Source organism: Xenopus tropicalis, chromosome 6 (genome assembly GCF_000004195.4).
Source record: "Xenopus tropicalis strain Nigerian chromosome 6, UCB_Xtro_10.0, whole genome shotgun sequence".
Classification (NCBI taxonomy): domain Eukaryota; kingdom Metazoa; phylum Chordata; class Amphibia; order Anura; family Pipidae; genus Xenopus; species Xenopus tropicalis.
Genome location: NC_030682.2, coordinates 69,035,664 through 69,054,940, shown reverse-complemented (window position 1 = coordinate 69,054,940; position 19,277 = coordinate 69,035,664). Strand labels below are relative to the sequence as shown.

The 19,277-nt window shown below is 37.0% G+C and overlaps 1 protein-coding gene across 1 annotated transcript in view; it reads right to left on the bottom strand.

Annotated features, from left to right (window-relative positions):
* Positions 1-11,612: 11,612 nt before the first annotated feature.
* adamts16 (ADAM metallopeptidase with thrombospondin type 1 motif 16) overlaps positions 11,613-19,277 on the bottom strand; it is a 112,125-nt gene continuing 104,460 nt past the window's right edge. Inside the window, exons 20-23 of the mRNA XM_031904195.1 lie at positions 18,982-19,176; positions 17,570-17,794; positions 14,671-14,815; positions 11,613-13,403 (exon numbers count right to left, since the gene is read on the bottom strand). Of these exons, the coding sequence (XP_031760055.1) occupies positions 13,288-13,403; positions 14,671-14,815; positions 17,570-17,794; positions 18,982-19,176 (681 nt within the window). The 3' untranslated portion in view covers positions 11,613-13,287. The remainder of the gene's footprint in view (positions 13,404-14,670; positions 14,816-17,569; positions 17,795-18,981; positions 19,177-19,277) is intronic.

Sequence of the window (19,277 nt, the reverse complement as noted above, 5' to 3'; positions counted from 1 at the left end):
AGTTGGCTTGATTGCAAAATAAATAAAATTTGTGCATTTAAACAAGTTCGGCACTTCCTTAAATGTTGTTTCCTATAAGAATGTATTTTCCAGGAACACTTCCTGCTCTGCTTCTGCAGAGGGAACCAAAGTGCACAGCTAAGGTAGGAACTTTTACCTGATGCCCCAGTTTCCATGTGCAGGACTAAGTGAATGTTCCTGTTGTCTTACAGGTAGTAATCCTTATCCTTAAGTTTTATAAAGTTATCCAAAATTGTTTATATGCCATTGCAAACCAGTTATACACTGTCTCCAGCACGGACAGCCGGCAGTGAGCTGCAGCAGTCAGACAGTTATACCTTTTGCTTCAGTTTAAACAAAAAAAATACTTAACTCTGGAGCGCCCTCCTCTGTCCAGACTTCCCAGATGAGGTCTTATGGGGTAAAATAAAATAAATAAAAAAAAAAAAAAATAGCGTAATACAGTAATATGATATTAATAATCACCCCTCTAAAACGTGTTTATATCTAAAACAAATCTAGTGAACACCGCTACTAAATTTACTTCACTTTTCTGTGAAAACACATAAATACAATCCACCGCAAAATGTTTAAAGTTCGTGTCTATTTAAATAAGTGAATTTCCGTATTTCACACTCTTCCGTGACTTCTTTTTATCCGTAGCCAATTGTGCATTTACTTACAGACCAACACTGTGGAGCTTGTAACAAATTCCCTCGTGGTTGAACTATAACTCCCAGCTTCTCTTTTTCCACTTTCTCCTGCTGCTGGACAAATATACAACGGACATGTGTAAAATCCTAAAACTTTATTCTAAAACATATTATTATACATTTCATTCACACTGAAAAATTTTTTGTTTCAGACAGTTATACCTGCTGAATCAGTGCACATGTTGTACAGTAGTTAATGCTGGTATAGATCCTTTATGCAGCAAGATATGTTATATTTCCAGCACAGTAATATGTTATGTTACTTGTATAGAAGTGTATGTTTAGAAGTTTAGGAACTTTTACCTGATGTACCAGTTTCCATGTGCAGGACTAAGTGAATGTTCCTGTTGTCTTACAGCTCCCTGCAATAAAAGGAATTACTTCTCTTACCCTACCCTCGCACTCTGAATTCATTTTCATATGTGCAACATAATTGTACTTAAAATTCCTGGACTTAAATTCATCTACAGCTAAAATGTTCTAAATGCAAGTACAACAACAACAACAACTAACCTACATGTGGCATGCTATTAGAGAGCAAAGAGAAGATTCTGACCCTGAAAAAGTGTGCACAGTAGAAGTGATACAGCTGCCAGCTGTATGTCAAAGACTGTCTTGCAACTCTCTTAAATTAGCTACCACAGGTGCAAGATTTAACAGTTGAACACCCCCCGGTGTGCTCGCACCCCAGCCACACCCAGCGCATGCTTACAACCAACTGGCAGCAAGCCCTAGATCTTTGCCTCCCTAGGCCCAGGCTTTTATGGCCTGCCCACAAATCCAGACCTGAGAGCATACAGTGGCATTAAACACAGGGCTGGTTGGCAATTTGTCGTTTGGCAGTAAGAGCACAAAATTCCTAGTATATCCCTCACCAGATGCTTAGTTTAGCCTAAAGCAATTGGCATTCTTTGTTTACATGCCAAATATGTGTTCTTTAAAGCTGTATCTATGAGATAAAAAGTATGAGAATGTGATTAGTGTACCAAAGGAACTTTAAAACTTCAGTCAGCACTTTTGTTGGGGAGTGTTAAATGAAACATTTAACAGTGTTATTAATTTAAATGCTGATAAAAGCACTGTAGAGGTTCAGTTATAAATGAAATGCAAAGCACTCCTACTTCTCCTTCTAGTCAAACTTTCATCTTTCCTCCACCATCCTCGGTGTAATGGCAATATGTGCTTAAAGGACATGTAAACCCCACACACAAAAATACAAAAATGTAATCAGTGAACAGCCTCTTTGTAATATTTCAATACCTGCCACACTGGTTGTCTAGAGGTTAATAGTAAGGCTGCAACATCCACTTAATCACTTAGATTTCCTTCTCCCCCTGTAACCCACTCGCCCCTCTCCCTCAGGAATTTGCTTTGGCTGTTGGCTTGTGGGCATGCTCAGTTGTTCTAAGCTCAGATTACTAAACACACCCTCCAGTCTAGCAGCCAGTAAAGAGATGGCATTGCTGGTTCTCATAGAAACTCAGCTTTAGCTGTCTGCTTCAATTTTCTTCTTCTAACCTCCTCTCCTGAGCTCAGCTCAAACAAAGCAGAACTTTTATCAAAGACCGTTCTGCCTGTGTGAGCCTGTATTCTTGATGAAATGTATGCTGAATAAGGGTCTGTGTATGTATGCTGTTTGCAGATTTAAATGTGTCAAATTATGTATCAGAGGAAAAATCGCCACTGGGTGAAAGCTGCTATTTGCTTTCGAAAAATGTGAAGGTGCTGGCAAACGGAGGGGATATATGCAGTACAAACAATGTCATTTTGGTGGGGGAGACATGGCACTGATGCATGTCCTTTAAGGTGCATCAGTTCGACATGCCCTACTTATAGTGCAACACCTTTTAATTTGTTGACCTGCCTACCTAGAAACAGTTTTTGCACCACTAAATACATGCACATGCTATATACACTTTACATTATTGTATAATTTTTCACTCTTTTGCATTATTTTTGTTTTTGCATATGGCTAACACTCTAATACACACACACTTTTGACAAGTGTACATACATAAACACACACACACACATGTTCACTACTTGTTTTTGCCCATTATATGAAAGCTGTTATAAGACTAGATAAGGCTAGATTCTGAACACTACTTTTACTACTAGATTTACTGATTTGTGCAGTTATTTTGGCTTTATTAAATTTTGAATTCTTCATTGTTCCTGATTATCGTGTTTGACTGTTCGTTAAGGAAACAGGTACAGGTACAACATAGGGTTTTCTTTCTGTAAATGGGGAGGGGGCAGGTAAGGAAAATGGCTTGGTACAGTACTTCCCATTCCTCTCTTTCCAGTTGTAATGTTCAGAAACTGTTAGCAAATGTTACTATGGCTTTTAATGTAACTGCTCCCCCTAATGAGTTTGTTGTGATAATATTTACTAATTGAGACATAACGTATGGCACACCCCCCCCCCCCCCACATTACCCCAGTTATTCTGTCCTTCTCCTTTAATAACATTGGGAGTATGTATCATTTTTACCAGCCAGACTGGTAAGGTACCGGCCAGGAGGCAACCGTAGTGATAAGCTTTTAAAAGGTTTGAATAGTATGGTGTGCTGCAAGAACAATGTTCCCTGAATTTGATGAAGGCATAGGCCTTCTTCATATTTGTAAAATGTAAAAAATGTGTTAGGCAAGATTTCCAGTACTGTTGTTCATGGTGCCTTAGCAAGTGGGCTTTATGTTTAAATCTGTGCTTTCTGAATGCTTGTGAGAGGTGTGAACATTATGGTGTGTTTGTGCTTATAGTTTAAAACACTAGAGATGTTCAACTAAACAGAATAAGGTATGTCAGTTCTGGAATGAATACATTTTGGGGGTAGTTTGGGGTAACAGTAGATTTTGGGGATATTTTACCAGTCTTTAGAAGCTAAGAAAACTGCAAGGTGTGCACAAAGAGAACTGCCCTTTGCCGCATCCTGTCCCCAGTGCTCCATGTGTGGGCTAAATGGATGCGCATGAGTGCAATCCTGAGGGGGGAGGGGCAATGTAATTAAAAATCCGGCGTTGCTCGTAATGTAATTTTTCTTTCATTTTTTAGGAAATCTGTAAAAAGCACAAATCTGCTAAATAGCTGCATGTGTGGTCTGTCCATAAAATATATAGTTTGAGGGATTATTTTACAGGTGTTTAGAGAAAACAACTGCAAAATGTGCACTTTGAGAACCCCCAAAACTAACTGCAGTAACTCCCCTTATGCATTGCCCTTGTTTTGGCTGCTTTATATACACCCATACATGTGGAATATCATTTTATTTGGGACGACTTTCAGAATAATATTTAGCAATTTTTTTTGGAGCTTCCATGGGAATATTGGGGAGAATTCTAACTTTGTACATATTTATACCTTCATTTCAAACCAAACCATAGAGTTCTACAAAGAACCGCAGTATTGGATGTAGGAAAGCTATAATGGCTGCTCTGAATAGCTAAAGGTGTGCACTATGAAAAAATATATACAGTTTTTGGAGGTAAGGGTGTTTAGAATGAAAAGCTGCAAGGTGTGCCAATAGAGCGCAGTCACACATTTTTAGTAGTAATTTCATTTATGCATTGCCCTTATCTTGGGGTGTTTGGTGGTTGCGTTAATTGTACCCATGTACACCCATGCATGCAAACTTACAGACTGCTATTTAGCAAGATCTTAGTTTCCGTGATAATTTTTTGTAGAAATCTTTGTATATGTTTTATCATTCATTTCAGACCAAACTACATACCTCCATGAAAAACTGCATACAAAATTCTAGGTGTAGTTAATTTGTTGGTTTTATGTCTACATTTATGTTTTTGAGAAAGATTTACAGAAAAAAACCCTCTAAATTTTCGTGGTAGACTTCTAAAAACACCAAATTTGTTGGGTTTAAAAATTATCTGGCAGTAAACACAATTAACAAAATTGGCTGGCAGTGAAAGGGTTAAACGTGCGTGTGCTATGCCATATGTCTTGTGAGTATTTATGAAGAATGCCTGTTGTAAAACACGACTGGACTGCTGATAAATGCAAGAAAGAAAAGAAACAGCTACATGAGAAACAGGCAGTACAGTTCCCAATTCAAGCATAGAAGAAAGATCCCAACCCTTTCAGAAATAAAGTTAATGTTTTCTCCAAAATGATGCTACTTTGCACATCAGTATACATAATTTTTATGTAAAACTGCACAATTTTCTGTTTTTTTAATTACATTTTCCCTTTGTTGCTTCAACTATTGTTCTCTTAATTGTAATCTTTCTAATGTACCAAAATGAAATGCCACACAGGAGTTAAATAAGCAGTTTGTCACAGTGTTTTAGTTACCGAGCAGGAAAACAGTAATGTTACCTGGAAATACATGGTGAAATGTGAAGTGTTATACCCTTTCCAGATGGGAAAACCCTCTATCAACTCGTATTATATCCCACAGCTGAAATAATAGATTACGGTCTGAATATGAACACTGCTCTGGTACAAAGGGTAGAGCAAGGAATTCATTACATAATTTTTGTTCTAAAAATAATGTGCTGTTCTTTTAACAAAGAACTTGTAGATGCTTGTGTAATAAGCAGCCTGAAGAAAACAAAGAAATGTAGCCAATACACTTTATGAGGTATCATATGCAATGCAGAATGGAGAACAAAAAATGGCCTCATCTACACATAACTTTCTGTAGGCCTCTTTTCTTGGTTTCAGGAGTATATTTGTATGGTGAGGGGCAGGAGATGAGGAGGCACATAGACTTGCCCCCTCCACCCCCTAATGAGTGTCTGAATGAGTATCAGAAGGTACAGCTTCCAATGGTAACCTATCATCCAGACACTTTTGTTTCTTTTTTATTATTTGATTGGATCCTATATTTTCCCATGGCACTTATTTATTTTTGCTCAGTTATTGACGTGACTATCACTAATGCCGGTAATGTTGCTATACATATGCTGCCTTAGCGACTCTGATTTACTTATGGTTACAGCTACGTGCCGTGCATTATTATGTTTCTGCTACCCTTGTTTGATTAATGAAATGATACATGGTTGGTACATGTTCCCACACAAAGATGAATAGGGGATTGGCTTGTCGCTATATACACTGTTTATTACATGACATGTGCTGCGATTTATTTCGCTATGTGTTTATTTCCTTTTCTGATAGACACAATCTAGAATGTTTGTGCAATTCATATACTATATATTGTTAGATGTTTATTTTACTTTATTTTATTTTTTTCTTTAATTTTGACTTCGGTTTCACTTTTATTTGTCCGGTTACACGTCACTCCCACGTCATTGATGTTTGTTTCCCACCACTTGTTGTATTTATGTTCACTTCACTGTTTGTAACTTTGACAAAGGCTGGGATATCAGCCGAAACGTCAGTCCTTGTTATAGTCTGCAAATAAATTATCTTATTCTTCATAAGTCCTGTGTGGAGCGGCCTGTTCTTATGAAGTTCTATATATATATATATATATATATATATATATATATATATATATATGCACTGAACCCACTATTTTTGGGTTCGGCAAACCCCCAAACCCACTCTGAATCCTAATTACCCTATTTTAATTAAAATCGGAAGAGGTTTAAAATCGCCGCACATGCAGCAACAATTTTTTCATCCAACTATTTAACCCTTTCCGAATGCTAATTAGCATATACTAATTCATGCTAATTAGGATTTGGATTTGGTTGGCCGGGACCGTGGATTCGGCCGAAACTCAATCCTTAAAAAGAAGCCAGGATTCGGCCGAATCCCGAACCGAATCCGGGGGTGCATCCCATATATATATGTGTGTAGGGACCTATAGATTTTATAGTCTATCCCTACTGCGTCATTTCCCCTAGTTACTAGGCAGAAGCCTATGATCCACTTTAGCTTATTAGCATATGAGTATTATTGGCCCATAAGTTCAGTGAACAATATTGCACACTGCCTTGAATGCAGAGACCATTTGATCATTTGAACTTGATTGCTCTGCATAACCATATACCTCATTTGGATTCATGACTATAAACCTTTTGAAATAAAGCCTTTCTTCTGTTTTGTTTTTGCAAGAACCTATGCCTCCTTTTATTTTATCTCTACTCAACAGCAAGAGAGTTGTAGCTCTACAACACCCTCACTGCAATCTTCCACTTAGTGAAGGCCCATCCTGTGTGTTAGGGTAAAGTGACAAGTAGCTGCTACTAGTAGCTTGGTGGGTCTTCACCCTTAGAGTACAATGGAATCTGTATTCTATATCTGTATTCTATGTCTCTGTATTCTATGTCTATGCTGGACAAGGCCTTTCTAGCCAAGATAGGGTTACAAAGATGTGAGTGTATAGATCGAGCTATGTAAGTATTTGTACATGTGTGCACTGCGGTTCTTAAGGTGTGTTGAGCTTTGGTCTTTTTTCAACACACCTTAAAGGGATTGTTAACCTTTGAGTTAACTTTTAGTATGATGTAAAGAGTAATATTCTGAGTTGCTAGGGTCCAAATTACCTTAGTAACCAGGGAGTGGTTTGAATGAGAGGATGGTAAATGAATAGGAGAGGACCTGAATAGAAAAACAAGTTATAAAAAGTAACAATAGCAATGCACAACTCATGCACAACTCATTTTATTAGATACACCAATGTGACACAGTATACAGCATTAAAAAAAAGCCCCACTAAAATCTTTACTAAAAATACTGTACATAAGAGACTTCTGTTTCCTTGCATTCCTAGACATTTGCCATGTTTTCTTTTACTTACATTCACACATGTAAATACTTCACAGCATCTAAAAGTGACAGCTGGACTTCTGCGGTTAATATGAAATTGATATGCAACATAATTATATCCTTCCTTGCCTGAGATATTGTTGGTTTTGCATTTACATTATCGTGATGTATAAGATTACTATTCCCAAAGTTAGTGGTTTTCAAATCTGAGTCAGAATGCCCACTGTAATATCAGAAGCCATTTATTATGGCTATGAAAAATGTTATCTGAATATTTATTGATCAATTTTAACACTGCCACCATTTATGGAAGACAAACATTCTTTTTACATGCTCTGCTTCATACTTACAAATAAAATGTTAGCTGTAAGGTACAAAGAAAATATGTTGCCCGGTTTTCCCTAATTAGGAAAACCGGGCAAGACTCAGTAACATTGACACAGCAATCGCCTAGTTATAGCCCCGTCCCCCCCATGACGTCACCCCACCTCCTACCCGGCTTTTTTATCCTGCAGAGGTGGCAACCCTAAGCGTAACTACCGGGGGTGCGGAGGGTACAACTGCACCTGGGCCTGCACCCCCTCAGGGCCCACTGGATGCTCGCCCTGGTGTGATTATACTCCCACCGGTGTGAGTTTTCCACAAAAATGTGTTGGGCAGGGGCGGTGGGTTGGGAGTCCCAGCTGCATGCCCTGCACCCAGGCCCGGGGATGTCTAGTTACGCCACTGTAGCAGTGAATATTAAAGGAGAAGGAAAGGTAAAATGTAATTAATTAACAGAAAGGATAGAGTCCTCTATCAAAAGAAACTGGATTTCTTGTCTCCTTCCTTGTCTCTGTAATTCATGTGCCAGAGTCTGTGCAGCTCTCTTCTCTTTCCCCTCACCTGCTCCCCCCCACCCCAAGAATGCTATGAACTGCCCCCCCCCCCCATTAGGAATGTGTGATCTGAGCCATTCAGCAGGAAGCTTCCTCATAGTTACAAACTACTCATGTACAGTAGTCTTGTTCTTGGTGCAGGAGCGTTGCATTATGGCAATTTTGTTTACAGAGCTCAGCATTTTTTTTTCCTATGAAGCTTCTGATCATCTGAACAGGAGAAATATGGGGAGATTTAAGGGCACTATTAAGAGAACTGGAGGTATGCCTGCAGCTTGAGATTAACACTTTATTAGCCTTCTCCTTTAATCACACTGAAATTTGAATTTGTATTATACAAAATGACAAAATAATTTAAACTTATAATGGATTGGGGGAACTTTGCAATTATAGTTAACAAAGCACATGTGCTATTATATGTAGTTTCTTAAGCAACCAAAGTGTTCCCACCATCCACTGTTTTACGTACAGTCTTGCCATTTTTAGTCTTTCAAAACAATGTCATCTCTTGAGCTGCACACTCAATGTGTAGTTTAAACCTTATTTTTAATTTTAACAAAAGACAAAACACTAAAAACTAAGTAAACTTTATCAGAAAGGTCTCTGTAAATACAGCCATAAGCACTCACAGAAACACAAAAGAAACACAGGATTTCTTGTCTTCTTTTTTGTTAACATTGTTTGGGTGTTTGAATTCCTCTCTCAGAAAAATCCTTAATTCCACTGGCTAGAGTCTGTGCAGTTCTCCCCTCTCCTGCCCCCCTCCCATTATAATGCTAAGAACTCCCTCCCCCCTCTCTTAGGAATGTGTGATCTTAGCTATAACGGCTAGAGCTGCAGCAGGAAGCTATTTAAAATGGCAGCTGCTGTAGCAGCTTAAACAAATGGAGAAAGCTTCTAGGGCTCTTTACTCAGGTATGGCAATGCTTTCTGCAGAATAAATATATTGTTCTAGGTGCCACTAATGTGGTGAATCTATTGGCAGTAAATTGCCAAAATCACTTTCCTTCTCCTTTAAAAAAATCTGATAGTTGTGGCTGTACCCAGAGCCATTGTGTTGGCCCAGGTGCAGCCACACTAATGGGCTTACTGAGTAAATTTATTCTTACCGAAATTTACTTTTACCATTAGTCCCTTTGTCAGCAAAATCATGAGATTATTCTCCCCCCTGGTAGGTAGGACAAGTGGAAGAAAGAGTTAACACCCATAACCCAGACCATCATCAGTGTTATAAAAAAGTAGACACACACAGTCATGCTCAAACTTTAATAAGTAATCAGTATTAGCCATAAGGTTAAAGGATTTGGATACAAAGAGTTGAACTTCAGTGAGTTGCAGATGGATTGTGCATTCCAGAAGGCACAAGAGAAAGAAGAAAAGAGTGATGGTTTTATGTGAATAAGGCTTAAATTTGGATTAGAGGTGCATGAGGTCATAGGGTCTGTGGAAGACAGGACTGGAACTAGGGGTAGGCAGAAGAGGCACCTGCCTAGGGTGCAATGATTGGGGGACGCCAGGCAGGAACCTCTTCTGACTACCCCTAGCCGTGCTCCCTTCTCTTGCACCCGCAGGTGGGGGCAATGACCCCCCCCCCAGGCTTGATGAACTGCACATGCACAAGGGTGGAATGGTGCAGGGGCGAGGTTGCTTACTGGCTTGCCTCGTGCTTAGGAATAGTAATAGCTGAAAAAATGTATTGTGGGAGAATGGGACCAGTGTTTGGGGAAACATCCCCAGCTACAAGTATCAGCAATATTGAAAGTGACACAAGGTGAGATCTAGATTTGAAACTGCGAGCATAGTGTTGTTTGATAGGATGACAAGGATTTAGTGAGTTAACAATGCAAGACCGTGTGCTTAGATTGAAAGAGGGTGATGTAAGCAGGGAAGAGGAGATTAGAATTTCAGGATAGTTAGATGGGTGTTTGAGGGCAAAGGATATATGGGGAGTAATGGCAGAGAGAGAGAAAAAGAAGGCAATTCATTTAAACATAGTCAAATAATAAAACCAGGCTAGATGTCTAAATGAGATTTTCAATGTTGCGGTCCAACTCTGTCTAACTCTAAGGGGCTGATTTACTAACCCACGAACAGGTCGAAATGAGTCCGATTGCGTTTTTTTCGTAAAGATCGGTATTTTGCGATTTTTTCGTATGTTTTGCGATTTTTTCGGCGTCTTTACGAATTTTTCGTTACCAATACGATTTTTGCGTAAAAACGCGAGTTTTTCGTAGCCTTTACGAAAGTTGCGTAAAATCTTGCGATTTTTCCGTAGCGTTAAAACTTATGCGAAAAGTTGCGCCTTTTTCGTAGCGTTAAAACTTAAAAGGTGCGAAGTTTCGCGTAAGTTTTAACGCTACGAAAAAAGCGCAACTTTTTGCGCAAGTTTTAGCGCTACGAAAAATCGCAAGATTTTACGCAACTTTCGTAATGGCTACGAAAAACTCGCGTTTTTACGCAAAAATCGTATTGGTAACGAAAAATTCGTAAAGACGCCGAAAAAATCGCAAAACATACGAAAAAGTCGCAAAATGTTCGTTTTCAAGTCGGAACTTTTCCAATTCGGGTCGGATTCGTGGGTTAGTAAATCAGCCCCTAAATGTTGTACGGGTATGGGATCCTTTATCCAGAAACCTGTTATCCAGAATTATGGAAAGGTCATCTCCCATAGACTCCATTATAAGCAAATAATTCTAATTTTTAAAAATGATTTCCTTTTTTATGTAATAATAAAACAGTACCTTGTATTTGATCCCAACTAAGATATGATTTATCCTTATTAGAGGCAAAACAATCCTATTGGGTTTATTCAAAATTACATGATTTTTTAGCAGACTTAAGCAATGGAGATCCAAATTACGGAAGATCCCTGTACTTAAAATTTCAGGACTGGATCTGTCTGCCATAGCTTCCCTGTCATGCTAACCCCTACCATGCTTCCTCTTAAGTGAATGCCCTGATATACAGAAAAGGTGAGGGCGGGCAGTTGATTAATTAAGACTGGTTCGGAGACACAAGGCACTCCCAGTCCAGGTTATCTCAGCAGTGATTAAGCAATTAACAGGACCTCTGATCTCCCAGTCCAACACTGCCTTTTAATACCAGTTGATGAACTAGATATCAGATAGCAGACTAGGAGGTGTTGCTCAGGAATTCTTGCTGAACTTTTTGAAACTTATGTTATGTGTTAAATAACAATAATGTTTTCAGTCTGTCTCTGGCCTAAGTCCAGTCTATTACTCTGGTAGTTAGAGCCTATATGGTTTTGGAGCTGTATAGTTCTACTTTAGCTAAAGAGGAATTGATCAGTAAAATCTCAAGAACTGTTTTCTTAAAAAAAGTTTATTGAAATGAATTTATAAATATTTAGCAATACATTTTACAAGATTTAACCCTACTCAATGAGTCAGCAATCATTGGCAATAATCCCTTAAATGAAGGTTGTCATGAAGTAACCAATGCAGCACCAAAACTGACATCTTGATAGTTATCAACAGTAAAATGTGCAGCTTTTGATCTGTACAATCTGTTGTTGAACCAATTAACAGTATTGTGATGTATAAAGCCTTTGACAGTACAGTAACCTTGTGTAATTTTGAAGCACCTTAAAAATGACAGATTTTTGTAACCCTTTACTATAATGTATTACAATTATGTATATATTAGAGACAATCGGGGTTATGATTAAGTTTGACTGGCATGGATCTGTAAAAGTGTTACACTTTCTAAATGTATTTTTGTGGCCCTAATATCCAGTACTTTGCACTCTGGAAATAGTTAAGCTACGTTAAGCACACTGCTGATAAAGGAATAATCCCAATGCGTTACAGTCAATTTTTGAAGTATTCAAACTGTTCTATTGTTCAAGGCATCACAAAAACAGAATCTTAAGTAACTATCTATTCTGAGTGTGATTGAATTTCTAAGCCATATGAGTCAGTGAGAAGTTAGCTTTACTGGTCATGTGCTTTAAAAATATTGAATTATATTGAAATATTGATTATATCGTTTATTAGATTCAATTATGGAAAATTGTTTTCAAGTTGCTATACAGACACCCTACATTCTTTTTATGTTTGGGCAGACTATCACTAGTTTTGCCCAGTGCTCTGTAAAGCACAGAATCCACTAATGGGTGCTGAGATATCATACGGTAGGCAATTAACTTGAGAGAAATAAATGTCATTGTACTAATTTTCCAATTGTCTGGTAAGCACACATCTGGTTGTGAAAGCTGAGCCCTCCGGTAGAAGCTATCATACCCAGTCCAATCAACTGCTTCACCCGGTACATTGACAATAATATATGTATTAAGGGAAGTTGTAGAAAGTAGTATCAAGAAGGGTTACAATGTTCTGTGTGTACAAATTTTGTATGTAGTTTTGGATGTAATTTTTATGTAACAAATGAATGCATTAATGTTAAGAAACTATAATATATGAGCCTAATTATGCATTTAAAATAAAACGTTGTTAGCACCATTGTTTTGTTTTGTTTTTAAGTGTGAATACAGTGAAATAATGGTCTTATGTCTACTGTATTATGACAATGAATAACATTTTACAATGTGGCTGAGAGTTCCAAGTCATTGAAATAAAATATTCTTATGATTGCCTGAAGCCAGCTGTAGGAAGCGCTATTTCAATAGCACATTGAAAGAAGAACCTCACAAACAGGTCTCTTCAGAAGAGTTCTTGTTACAGCATACAGTGTGTGGGATAAAATTATGTGTAAAACTTAATCCACACCATATAAATGCAACACTTTTCTTTTGAAAGCTTCTCTGTAGGTTCCAGCATAAAGATAGCCAACATTATCATCCATTCCACAGAAGAGAAATGTTATGGCTAAGTAAAAAAAAAGTTATATGAAAATTGGTGGCTTGATTTATCTTTTATTTTAGAGGCCCTCAAGTACAAAAAAGTTAAAAGGTTCTTATAGCCCTGAAAATTGTCCATTACATTGCTGAAATCAGTGTAATTCCAAGATGTTTTTTTTTTTACACATTTGACTTTGAACACGATTTGCAGCACTGCTTGCCATAAAATTTGTGATTGCACATGCCATGCTGAGGGACCAAGTAGCACCAATTAAAGTAATCTTTGCATAAATTATCTGTGGGGCAAAAAAAGTGAGATTTGTTAAAAATTAAATCTTAAAAATATGCAGTTATACCTGTAAAATTCATGTTTGATTTTCTATAGCACATAACCTATGACACAAATGTTAAATAATTTTTGTTTCATATAGTCCCATACTGAGGCTTTTTTTTACCCCAAAGTTCAGTGTGCAAAGTGCAATTTCTAACAAAATTCTCTGGCCAGTCCTACACTTGCTTATCTGATTCATTAAAAATCCTACTACACAAATATACATTTAATAGGACTGACTTTTACCTGCAACTTACTTGCTTTCAAGGTTAAAACCCCCAAATGGTTGCCCTTTTATTGGCTCCACTGGGATCCCCTGACTGTAGCTGGGAAAGGTGGGTGCTACAACATGGAACTGGCCACTGCTCCTTCTCCACCCGACAGTTATAGCTTCTAATGCTAACGGGCTACTACTGTACAAATATGGCACAATCCTCATAGAGGAAAATGGGGGATCAGATGCCTTATGTAAAAGCATTAGATAAATACTTTTAAAGGACAATGAAAGGTTAACATAAATTAAAAGTAAGTCTAAAGGCATTCTTTTTAAGTACTTACTGCATATCTAAATTCCCAGATCCCTGCTTGCTTCTATGAGATATGCTGCTGGCAGCCTACAGCAGTGTGAAGACTACAGTGACATCACTGAAATCTCTCTCCCCTTCCTGTAGGCTGCCAGTGGCAGCCTTCCTATTCTCTGAGCATGTGCGTAACTTGATCCTGTCTCCTGTTCTAAACTACACATGCCCACCAGCCAATCAAAAGCTGATCAGGCAGAGGGGAGGGGGGGAGGGAATGAAACACATGTGCAGTATGAAGCAAGGAGGGAAAGGAAGGGAGAATACCTTTTTAGAGATGACTGCCTGTTCTAGAAAATGTGAAGTAAGTGTGACTGAGTAAATATTTGATTAGGTGAGCCAAAAGTGTGGCGTTTCTACTAAACAATAGGAGCAGTGCTTTTTAAATTTTGACTTGCATTCTCCTTTAACGCAAAATTTTAAATATCATGCAAAAATTTTTTATAATAGATGTAAAAAAAGGTTTAATTTTTGGTGTAAGTATCTCTATACAAAGGTGCATAGCTTTGTTCTATTTTGCCCACTTTCACCAAACACAGCTTTAACCTGCTCTACACCTAGAATGTATTTTTAATTTCCCTTCCATCTGTACTTTTCAGTTAATGCACTATACATAAAAGGTCTAGTGGAAAGAACACATTTAACAGTATTTACCTTTCTTTTCAGATGGACAGAAGTCAGTATTGCAGGCTTGTGATGATTTTGGTTTTTGATGGGGTTGACACCTTGTTGCTGGTTTTCCATTACTAAGGCACTGCACGATGCGTACTTGCATACCTCCTCCACAGCTTACAGTACACTATAAGAGAACCAAGGATCTTCAATTATAATTCTTATAATTATATCTTCTACATTTTATTTCATGCATTATAGTAAAGTAATTTTTTTTTAAAACATAATCCTACTCTAGACTGCTCCAATATTAAAAAATGTATACTCCCACTTAGTGTTTTACACTGGTTCTCCCCTAAATACATGATAGAAAACATCTGCTAGAAGTCTTAGAATATGGTGAATTGGGCATTGTACAACCTGCATAGCTTTGTGTCTTCATTGTGTCATGTGTCTTCAACAGATCCGGATTTGTGGCGAGGCTACAAAGGCCCAGGCCTAGGGCAGCATGCTGCCCAAGCCACACCAAAATTTTGCTCACATATGGAGCAATGGGGGACCTCTCCCCACTGGTCCATATGTAAGTTTAAATGAACGTGCAAGGGGGGAGGGGGGGTGGCGTGAATGGGGGCGGCCTTGGAATGCCCCAATGACAAATCCAGTGCTGGTCTTCAAAATCTGCGCGGACTCTGGCCACAGGAATTAAGGATATTTCTGAGAGAGGAAGTCAGACACTGGAACATCATGTTTACAAAAAAAGAGACAAGAAATCCTGTGTTTCTTTTGATAGAGGACTCAGTGCAGCATTACTGTAAGTGATGATGACTGTATTTACATAGACCTTTCTGATAAAGCTTACTTAGTTTTTACCTTTCCTTCTCCTTTAAGGTAACTGTTCTTCTTGTGGCTTGTATATATTCATTTTCCTTGTATAGACAAATTGCTAATGGTAGATTAGTAACTAGTGGATTGTGAAACAGTCATGCAGCCTATTAGGTAATTTACCACACCAAATAGGCGTAAAATGTTAACAAAACAAGACATAGCTGTTTTTTTTTTTGAATAGGTGTTTTTTTGAATAAATTAAGTTAAATTAAATGCACAGGTATCACACACAATTTTACAATAATGCATATATACTTTTTAAACACACAATATATGACTTTCACTAGTTGACCAGTAAGTCTAGCATGAGCACTGATCAATATTTAGCTATATTATTGCAATGATTGACCCTGAATAATGCACAATTTAATATGTAGGCAAATTATATTTACCCAAAATGTTTAAATACTTTTACATGTTTTTTATTCATCTGTTTCTTGTTAGTTTATGTTACTTCAAGGAAGAAAATCTTCAATTATTTTAGATATCAAAAAGATATAAATAAATCATGATCAGGAAGGGGATTTTGATACATACTCATTTGACTACCTCTAAAATAAAACAAAATATAAATCTCTCACAGTGTAGACACAATTTCCACTAGCACCAGCTCTAGTAACCCTTAACTAATTAGAATTTTTTTTCAAAATGTGGCCACTAAATACTATCTACTGATCAGATAGTACAGGGAACTAAAACTAGAAAAAATTGTGTTTTATATAACCCTCAAAGTTTAGTGTTAAAATGACATGCCTTCCTCTGGATCAACTAGTAGTTAGGCAGGTTATATATAGGCATTATGGTTGAACTTGATGGACGCATGTCTTTTTTCAACCTAACTTACTATGTTACTACTGTATGTTACTATGTTCTAACTAGAAAACTCCATGTCTAAAATTGTTGTGACAAGACCTTTAATTTTAGTACCTGAGTAATGAAAAAGGTCTAATCACAAAAATATTATATTTAGCGAAATATATTTTAGGGCATATTTATTTTAGTGCATAAGCCAACATTACAGTTGATGTATCCCATAGTAACCAATCAGCAGTTAGATTTGAATGGTTACCTACAAGTTGGAAAACAAAAGCAAAAATCTGATTGGTTGCTATGGCCAACATCACTGGTGATGTTGGCTTACACGCTATAATAAATATGCTCCTTTGTCTTTAGCTCCCTCACTTTAAAAGTAGAATGATTAAAAATGAGACATATCATTTAACAAGACATACCATCTAAGTATGCCAACCTTTCAAAGTTATCATTGGTTCCTGTCTTAATTGCCCTTCCACTTAATTGCCTTTCCTAAAGTTATTTTGCTTCTAAGGAATCAGAAAATTCACATAATTTTAAACCACGCAAAATATTGTTGCTCCCTATTATTTAGATACTGTGCCTTGTTATACTACAATCCAGAAAAAGCAAAATGGGGATTATGTGTAGTGAAGTATAAAGGTATCTAGAGGTCTTATACAGCAGTCTTAACTTAATGTACTTGCCTGTGAAAAAATTGCTGCAATGCACAACAACAAAGTAATAATCAATACTTTAATATAAACTGGGGAACTCTTTGGCAAACCTCAGTGCTACTGTTGCCTTTCTTGTGATTTAAGTCTCCATTTTATATTAGCTCTGCCTAACAGTGTCCTTTCCTGAGCCTCTTAAAGGGACTGTATATCTACCTTTTTAACACTGGTTCAAGGAATAAAGCTTATGCTGAACAAGTGTTTTACCTATTATTTTAATTAGGAAATATCAATGATTTTTGCTATTTCTTGCTCTAAACAAGGCAAATTTTAAAAATGAAGTGTGAAGACACATTCTACTTCCTGATACCAAGGATCAAAATCTAACAATCTAGCAGTCCACTGAAAAGGCTCTATAAATAAACCCCTCGCTTCTCCCAGCTATATAGTCTATTATATTTTTAGATAAAGGGCAGCTCATATAGGAACAAACATATTTTTATCTATGTGCACATAAATAATATACTTAAGCAAAATGCAAACACTTTTTAAGGATGTTCTTTCATTAAAAAGAGAAAACAAATAGATACCTGAGACCACTCAGAAGAGTACCAGGAACCTCTTTGCTGATTAACCACAGAGTAATAGCGATATTTTAGGCATTCGGCCTGCAAGCAAGTTCTTTCCAGCTCCATATTTGGTTTTTGCAAGTGTGAACATTTTTTTGGACCAAACTCTCTGTATTTCCCAGAGACATATTTTTCTATACATCTCAGTATTCTTCTTTGGGACCCAGATCCACAAGTGGTAGAACACTGATGAAATAAAACACAATACATTATATTTTTTATCTTTAGAATAATAATAATGGTCACCATATATTTATAAGTGCAATAGACTTTGGGTGCCATAGTCATTGCTCATCCCTAGCTATTTAAATGAGTGTATGTTATAGAATTGCCGAAAAATTGCTGTGTTCTTGTTACCGAAAATTGTCAAATGTAATAATAATACAATCATAATAAAATCATTTTTCATAAACTGAGCTGCTAGCGTTTCCTTTAATCTATCAAACAGGTATTTTTTGTTAAGATCAAAAACAGCATCCGTATTATATTTGTGACTATAGATTTTCCTGATATCACTGATACCAAGGTGAAAAGATTCAGCATCAGCAAAATATTAATATAAAAGAAAGCAAACAGCAGAAATGCAAGAAGATTAATAGAATAAAGAATTAAATGTAGTAAGTAAAAACATTTTTCTGATGAGACATCCAGTGGCATAACCTGACTAACCAGGCACCCCAGCAAACAAATTCTCAGTGACACCAGTAGAGATGACCTGCACCATCAGTCATGACTCAATTGTGGGCCAGGTGAATATCACTAAAAAATGTTCACTGCATACACTGAATTTGCAATCTTTTTTCAGGAAGTCTGATACCGAAAAACATGTTCCCAAAAAAGGAGTAAAAAAAAATCATACAAAACATTTGTTTGAACCATAAGAAATAGAATAGACACACTAGTAACTTGAAATGATTTACTGATTTACATTGTGTAACTATATACATACTTTTATAATACACTAACTAGTGGTTAATGTATTGCTGTGTATGAGAATTTATTTTCAATAGATGCTAAGATTATTATATAGTTACATAGTTAAGTCGGGTTGAAAAAAAAACGACCATCTATACACTTACATACATAATGTATATATACCAACATCAATACTAATTGTAACTTCACTGGCCCGGCCGTAAAAAAAACATCTAGGCTGCTCCAAATGAAAATTCTATTCCTCTAATATAAAAGAGGTGGCCTCTGGTGCGCTGATCATTTTTATGGGAAAAAAGAACACCCCCTATCTGTCTATAATGCCCTCTAATGTACTTGTAAAGAGTAATCATTTTACTTTCCCTTACACATGGGGTTCTAAATACTAAGTTCAATACATAACATAGTTTGCAGTTTATTGAACTTATAAATGTCCATACCTCTGACCAGTTGGAAATGATCCACTGGAGTTTTTTAGGTTTGTTGCACCGTTTAACTATACAGATTTCCTGTATTACAGGTTTAAATTCTGTGGTGCAGGCACCATCAGGGAGAACCTGAGCATGAAGAGAAGGGTTTGTACTCTTGCAAACAACAGTCCTTTTTCTCCATCCTTTGCCACATGTTCGGGAACACTAGGAAAAGCAAAACATTTCATAGTAGTGATATGTCTTTTGAAAGCAAACTTCCTTTCTAATATACATATTTGAATACACAATTTAAGCACCAGTTTAAG